This window comes from Notolepis coatsorum (assembly GCF_963971535.1).
Source record: "Notolepis coatsorum genome assembly, chromosome: 18".
In the NCBI taxonomy this organism is placed as follows: domain Eukaryota; kingdom Metazoa; phylum Chordata; class Actinopteri; order Aulopiformes; family Paralepididae; genus Notolepis; species Notolepis coatsorum.
In genome coordinates, this window is record NC_140182.1 from 822,388 (window position 1) to 830,548 (window position 8,161).

Consider the following 8,161-nt stretch of genomic DNA (forward strand, 5'->3'; position numbering starts at 1 on the left):
AGTATTCTCTTTATAACAGGTTTATTGGCATAGACAGCAAAACAGTTACAAATAGGTTCTCTCTCAGGTTCTCTCTCTGTGCGAGCTGAATACCGAGGAAGGAGACCGAAGAGGCCCTCTCTCCTCCAAGCTGAGATACCGAAAGAGACCAAGAGATCCGCTCTCTCCCTGACATCATATGCCCATTGGTTATCACCCATGTATCTCCCATTCTGGTGCCCACAGTTCAGCAGAACCTCGGTGCCCATGAGAGAGACGCCGTCTGGAGACCCATCTAGTCTAGCGAACCAACATGTTGACACTTGATATCAACATATCAACACTTGATACTTAATATCAGAAATAGGAATAGATTGGGGGCGGCTGGGTGGCGCAGTGGACATGGCGCTCGTCACCAATGCAAGAGACACCGGTATCGAATCCGGCTGTCAGCGTTGCCTCCGGCTTGGGCCGGCCGTCATACTGACTCAATTGGCAGAGTCAGCGGGAGGTGGTAATCTGGTCGTTGTAAACAGCGACTCCTACAGGTCGGTCAGGGCGCCTGCACAGCAAAGACAGGAAAAATGGCGGGGGGCAGTGTGAGCCTCCCACACGTTACTCCTCGCCAAATGAGAGTCCGCGCTGGCAGGTGAAAAAGATGCGACTGGCTGCCTCCACATGTATCGGAGGGGACATGTGATGGGCTTCTATCCTCCCTACGACCTGCCAGTGGGGGGCACATGCGAGCAACGATCAAGACAGGGGAGGGGAGAATTGGCACGGCTAAATTGGGATGGGAGGAAAATAGAAAAAGGAGGAGAAAAAGTGGATAAAAAAAAATAGGAATAGACTGTTCTTTTCATATTAACACTTTCTCAGCTTAAGATCCAACTGGACATATATAATTGGTGTAATGGTTTAATCTTCTAAGAAGACGCTACCCAAATCAAATCCTACACTTCCTTCAGACAGACACAGTTGTGATTGGAGGATCAAGAAAGGAGGGTGGGGCTTGATTCAATTCAAAGCTAGAATCCAGTTCCCATTGGAGACCCATCATCAATAAGATACATTACCCTGTACCTGTACCTGTGCTTTGTGAGTTGATCCTTTCACTGATGTCTGCCGAGGTAAAGCCCTTTGCTGCCACCTACAGACCAATGTATAAACTGCAGCTTAGCGATGACTCCTGCCAATTCACCAAAGAACAGAGAATGTGTTGCCCTCACATTGTATTACCCAGTGGGATGATGACGGACATCAAATCGTGTCCGAAATTGTATCTACATTAAAAAATCAGTGTATTTCAAGAATCACTACGTTAAAATCATAACAATTTGGTGAGTAATAGCCAACAATATGGTATTATGAGTGCATGCTTACCAACTGTTCGCCTGTTTCATTGCAACACTACTATCACCAACATCTAAGAAGGGAGATCCCCCCTTGAACGGCCCTTCTAAGGTTTCTCTCCTCCACATTGCCTGTGGTGCTTTTGTTCCTATTGCTAGGTTTTAGTGAGTTTGTCCTTACCTTCGCGTGGGGTATGTCTGGGAGTGTTGCATTCATTGGATTTATTTAAAAAAAAAAATTGACTTTATGGTGTTTTTGTTTTGTTCTTGATTTATTGTGATGTTTCTTCTTGACTTGTTTACCCCTTTCACTGCCACACAGAAGGTTAACCCTTTACTATCACACTACCTACGGTTAACTGTCGGTAGTGTGAGAGTAAAGGGTTAACCTTCTATAGTGTGGCAGTGAATGGGTTAACCTGCTGTTGTGTGGCAGTGAAAGGGTTAACCTTCTGTGTATTGTCGCAGTGAAAAGGGTTAACCGTTTGGTGGTGCGGCGGTGAAAGGGTTAAAGAAGACGTGTCCGGCCCATGGGGACGTTAACGCGTGTTGTCGGGCCTTACAAATAAATTTGATTTGATTTGATTTGAAGAAGAAATGCATCTGCCACCAGGGTGACAGCCAGGATCCAGTCTTCGTACAACACAGGGCCTCTGCAGAGTGGACACAGGCCCCCAAATGCACAGGAAATAATCTACATCACAAAATTCATCCAAAATAAAACTGAAGCTAATAACAGGAGCTGAACTGAAGACTGAAGACCTGCAGAGCGAGTCCCGTCACTGCGGACAAAGTCAGGGATGGTGTTCAGAGTCAGGGGCGACTGGCAGGGCTCCTCTGTGTAGCACATACAGTGGAACCTCTGCTGGAACCAGTCCACGTCGTCCTGAGACAGTCCACCGCTCACCGCCAGCGCGCCGCTCCTGGACCTCTGGATCCGGTAGCGCCGGGGGTCCAGGTGGAGGTAGTCGTCCCTGTCCCAGTGCTTCCTCACACAGCGGCCCTTCGCCCGACACAGCGCCTCGCTGCACAGTCGCGTGGCCATGGTGACGTTCAGGATGTACGGGTTCATGACCCTCTCCAAGTGCAGTTTGGCATCTATGCAGGAGTCCTGCAGGGGACCAGGGCGATGGTTGTTTAGTAGGTGGAAGAGACGTTAGTTTTGTGTGTGTGTGTGTGTGTGTCTGTGAGAGAGTGAGAGTGAGAGACAGAGACAGAGACAGAGACAGAGACAGAGACAGAGACAGAGACAGTCAGACAGACAGACACACAGTGAGTTTGTATCACCATCATGATGTACGCATGCAAGAGTATGTGTCAGTCTATCCGTCTGTGTGAACTTGAGTAGATTGGTGTGTGTGTGGCTGTGTGTCTTTCTATTCAAGTGCATGCCTGTGTGTGTCTCTGTGTGTGTGTGTCTCTGTGTGTGGTAACATGTATGTTTGAACCTCTGAGTCCGTGACGTTCATGTCTCCCCAGGAGACGACTCCAGCGGCACCGAGGGCAGCTGCTTCTCCAATGGTGCTCACCAGATCCCTCTGGAAACAGCCAATCAGAACGACTCAGAAGAGAAGAAAGAGAATCACAACCAATCATAGCACATTATCAGCCGTCGCTTCAGTTACTAATGATATGATATCAGCTTTAGACAAGAAGAAACACTGCGCTGCCCTCTTTATTGATCTGTCAAAAGCTTTTGATACAGTCGATCACCATTTACTCTTAAAAAGATTAGCTACTATTGGTTTGGATAGAAAGATTCCAAGATTATCTGTCAGGGAGATGCCAGTGTTATTTTATCAATATCTAAAGGTGTGCCACAGGGTTCAATTCTAGGTCCTGTCCTCTTCACTGTTTACATTAATGACTTATTACAAATGAGACACTGTGGAGCCATACAGTATAGGGTACACACGTAGTTTTCACTGACCTCTGACATGTAGTCATCAACACTGTCTTTATAGACAGGGCGGATGTAGGCGTAGACGGGGATAGCGTAGCTACTGTTGGGCAGCATGGACACTCTCATGGCTTCCTGTATGCGATGGCGGACATATAAACGAGCTTGGTAGGAATCCCGGAGCATGACCTCCAGATAGATCGATGGGAATAATGCGGTTGACTCATTCCAAAGCCACAGCAACTTATCATTCCTCTCTTTCTCAAGCTCAGGACAAGCTCCATCGTAGTCGGTCATGTCTCGGTTGTAGTCGTAGTTGTAACAATCTGGGTAGAGATAATACCCCCAAAGTCTCTTAGGCCTCAGTCTCTTCCCGATACGAAGAGATCGAATGAAGTATTTCTTTGCAGCTCGTTCAAACACTATCTTCGCCCTGTCTTCCGCCTCATCGTCAGATAATGTCCGGTTCTTCATCTTGACCGTTTCGATCGAGAACTGCCGATAGATGTCTTTGCTGCCCCAATTGCGGTTCCACTGTGGCCTCCACTCCTCGAAGTCAAGGATGGCGAGTCCAGGTCGGTCCACAGGGATGTAGTACAGAATGTCGGCCTCAGCCTCTTCATGGTGTTCTTCGAAGTCGATCAGCTGTGGCAGGCCATCATCATACGTCTCCCCGGTATCTTCGTCCACGTAGGGGAAGACGCCAAAGCGATAGGAGTAGAAGATGGAGATTCTCTGCTTTGTCGGCGTCTCCAGAGTGCTGCTGACGAAGTGGAAGTAGGAGAGGTCGAGAGGGATGCCGAATCTGCTGTCACACAGCTCTGTTGGAGCATTCCACATGAAGAGGAAGGGGTGGTCAGGGTTCACAGCCGGGTCAGTTCTGGGCAGAGCCCGGGTGGAGTCCAGCAGAGATACAGCGATGAAGAGGTGGATGAAATGCAGTTTACCGTCTATCAGCCGGTCTGGGTGCATTTTCAAAAGGTTCCTTGGTCCTGGAAAGAGAACATACAGAATAATAAAGGAACAAAGTTAGACATTTGCAGGAATGCCCATGACTCCATGAGAAATGTTCTCCTTTCACAACAGCAGTTGTTATTTTATATAATTTTGATGGATGTAAACACGTTGCAAATGATGACATCATGTCAGGCAGCCTATAGACGGTTTCAACTTAACACAGACATTCTAAATGGACCCACGTTTATTTCCTGTTGCAATGTTTGCTGATGCAATATTTGACAGGAAATAGACTCGGGTCCAAACTGTTTCATAGCAATCTCTAGCGTCTATATACCATTTCAGAATAATTCTATTGCTATTGAACAGCTTTGCCCAGTTTCATGTCAGCTACTGTATTAAACATTACAACAGGAACTACAAAGGGGCCTATTCAGAATGTTTATGTTGTCAAGTTAGAAAAGGTCTATAGTGCGTTTAGATGGCCATCAGAGTAGATGTATCATAGGTTTAATCTAGAGGCCTTCCACAGAATGTTTAGAATGCCCATTTGTCCTCCATGTTGGAACAAACAACGGTTGCTTTATGCAAATCAATGGTTGCTGTGTTGATGAGAAATATATAAACACAAATGTATTAATTTGGTGTTGAATTACTGAATCTTGAAAACATGACACATGTCAACCAAAGTGCTGTACAGAGGGTAGATACACGTAGATACATATTGACAACAATCACACTCCGTTTTATGGGAGGGCACACAGGCAAGCACACAGGAAAACAGGGCATGAGTCAGTGAACGGGAAAGGCTAGTAGGTAGAAGTGGGTTTTGAGCCTCGATTTGAAGGCATCTATCGAGGGGGCGAGGAGCCTAGTGGAGGTGGGTATGCTGTTCCACAGTTCAGGGGGCGAGGAGCCTAATGGAGGTGGGGATGCTGTTCCACAGTTCAGGGGGCGAGGAGCCTAGTGGAGGTGGGGATGCTGTTCCACAGTTCAGGGGGCGAGGAGCCTAGTGGAGGTGGGGATGCTGTTCCACAGTGCAGGGGGAGAGGAGCCTAGTGGAGGTGGGGATGCTGTTCCACAGTGCAGGGGGAGAGGAGCCTAATGGAGGTGGGGATGCTGTTCCACAGTTCAGGGGGCGAGGAGCCTAGTGGAGGTGGGGATGCTGTTCCACAGTGCAGGGGGAGAGGAGCCTAGTGGAGGTGGGGATGCTGTTCCACAGTTCAGGGGACAGCAAAGGCACGGCCCCCCCTGAGCTTGAGGTTAGACCTCCGGACTGTCAGGAGCCTCTGAGCAGCTGACCTGAGGGACCTGGTGTTGGAATAGGGGGATAGGAGGTCTGAGATGTAGGAGGGGGTGTGACTATTAAGGGCTTTAAAGGCAGCCGGCCCTTTTGAAAGAAAGAACGACACAAACATTCCATGCATGGCCTCTATAGACAGTTTTAACCCTTTCACTGCTGCACTACCAAACGGTTAACCCTTTCACTGCGACAATACACAGAAGGTTAACCCTTTCACTGCCACACTACAGAAGGTTAACCCTTTACTATCACACTACCGACAGTTACAGTCGGTAGTGTGATAGTAAAGGGTTAACCTTCTGTAGTGTGGCAGTGAAAGGGTTAGACAATAACATTTATTAAACCCACATTTATTTCCTGTTGCAATGTTAGCTAAAGCAATAAATTTGGGTCCAACCGGTTCCCAGGCGGTTTCCCTGGAATCCTGTTGTTATTTCCTGTCAGCTTTGATATCAGAAACCACGGCAACAGGACGTAAACGTGGCTCCATTTAGAGCGTTCACGTTGGCGAGTTGAAACAGTCTTTTGGTTATTATATCTTCATTGCCATTACTTTATATCTGATGGTTTCACAGGTTTGATTATTACTTCTCTGGTTTCTGTTTATTTATTATTTATATGTATTTATCTATTTATTCAAACAAGATGTTATGCTGGGTCCAGCTATGTCTTTGAGGATAGAGATCCGTACTTAAGCAGTTTTGATTTTCCATTGTTGCATCAGGGATTGAGATGGAATGTTAGATATGCAATCAATCATCAATCAGATTTATTTATATAGCACTTGGTAAAAACAAATAGGAGAACCTTAAAATCTAGCCTGTAGCGTACTGGAAGCCAATGAAGGGAGGCAATATTATATTATAATATTGATTATCATCTCTTTATTCCTATAATAAATAACCTATAATGGCAAATGTTAAATTAACTATAGGCAATAATATATACAAGCATGAGGGCCATGTTTATTGGCTCTCATTTTAATGTTTTGTCCATTTACAAAAAGTATTCTTATTGAACCGAGAGTCAAGACAATTTGTTCAAACGTTGACAAAAGAAACATTGAGGAAAGAAATAGAAAGAAAAAGGAATGAAAGAAATAAGAGGCTGAGGTTAAACTATACTTTAATGACCAAAATGATCTTTTATTAACTGAAAGTACTTACAACATGGAACATATACACACAGGTCTTCCGGCCTCTTGACCAGTTCATGAACAAAACACCACTGAAAACTCTGTTTAAGGTCGAGGTGAACAATAGGACACACCTGGGACGCCCCCTCTTGACGAGGCGCCCAGGTGTGGCCACTGCCTCGTTAGTCAGCATCGGCAGCCACTTGACTCACTTGTTTATTTGCACATACTAGGCCTGTGAATGTGCTACCCCTCTAATACCATGTTTCAAGTTTCCTTATTAATAATCTATGATCAATAGTGTCAATCTCGATTAGATCGAAAACCATATTGATGGTTTGATTGATTGATTGATTGGACATTTTATTAACAGATTGCAGAATGGGTACAATACAGTACGGCTCAATACACACAATTGTTAAGGGGATGCAGACCAGAGAAAGACTTTCGTCTTGTTTACATCAGGGTCCCCCATTTTCAATTCATCATAACATGACATACACAACATACAGATAGACAGTACTGCTACATCTATATATTTATGACATTACAAATACAGTACTGTTTGTGATACAAAAATTGTATAAAAAAGAGAGTATATGCATTTGACGAAGATCACTCAATACATTTAGTTTTTCTATGAAATGATCGAGTCTTTGAACAAAAAGTCTTTCTAAAATCTTCGAGAACTGAGAAAGGAGAGAAATTAGTCTCGTTCATGAAATAGAGTGCCTATCTCTATTTGTGTAGGTAGGAATGGCCTTTGCTCTTCATTTAGTTGGTAAATATGCATGTTTGGAGTGACCAGTCACGTGGCCCTCTCACACGGCTGCATCCATGGTTGGTTTATGTTGTTTTATTGCACTCTATAAAATCTAGAGCATTTCAAAGACCAAGCGCTTAATTCTGAGAGTTGTCGTTATCTCTTGTAATTTTACAAGGCCGTTAAGTTAAACCTTACCTCACAGCGTGTGACCTTGACCCCAATAACACAGATTTGCCACCACTTTTCAACATGAAAAGAGGAGAGATGGGGGGGAGGGGGGGGGGGGGGGGGGGGGGCAGTAAACCTTTGATCCTGAATCAGACCCCATGTACTCCAGCGCTTCAAGAATAATAACGTCAAAACCTGTTAGACTGAACAATTGAGCTAGAAAATGTTTATAAGATACAGACCTGTTTCAGGGATCCTCTTTAAAATCCCTGCTTTCCACATGCTGTGCGGTGAGTACGTCCTTTTAGTGATGCTTGAGATTGTTACAGTAACCCTTTGCCATAAACGCCTCCTCTCAGAGAGCCCAAAGGACACCCCGCTGTCCGTAAATAAGTCTGGCAACAGCTTGACGCCTGGCTAAAGTTACAACACGCGGCGGGACACTTGTGGAAACTTGTCTGAGGAGAAGATTCATGGTCCCTGGCCTCAGGGGGGTCAGTGTGCTTCTTTATCACTAAGATTCACGAGATGTTAAACAAGCTTAAAGTGAGATGTCAGAGCCTGAGGCAGGGAGGACGGCTCCAGCCGCGTGTCAGGACAC

General features: G+C 45.5%; 1 protein-coding gene across 1 annotated transcript in view; it reads right to left on the bottom strand.

Moving 5' to 3' along the window:
* The window catches only part of LOC311244778 (hyaluronidase PH-20-like), a gene marked incomplete at its 3' end in the record, with an annotated part of 33,135 nt that extends 25,241 nt beyond the window's left edge, over window positions 1-7,894 (bottom strand). The window contains exons 1-4 of the mRNA XM_084334465.1: window positions 7,803-7,894; window positions 3,262-4,223; window positions 2,780-2,869; window positions 2,080-2,442 (exon numbers count right to left, since the gene is read on the bottom strand). Coding sequence (XP_084190591.1) covers window positions 2,080-2,442; window positions 2,780-2,869; window positions 3,262-4,223; window positions 7,803-7,842 — 1,455 coding nt within the window. The 5' untranslated portion in view covers window positions 7,843-7,894. The remainder of the gene's footprint in view (window positions 1-2,079; window positions 2,443-2,779; window positions 2,870-3,261; window positions 4,224-7,802) is intronic.
* Window positions 7,895-8,161: the final 267 nt, after the last annotated feature.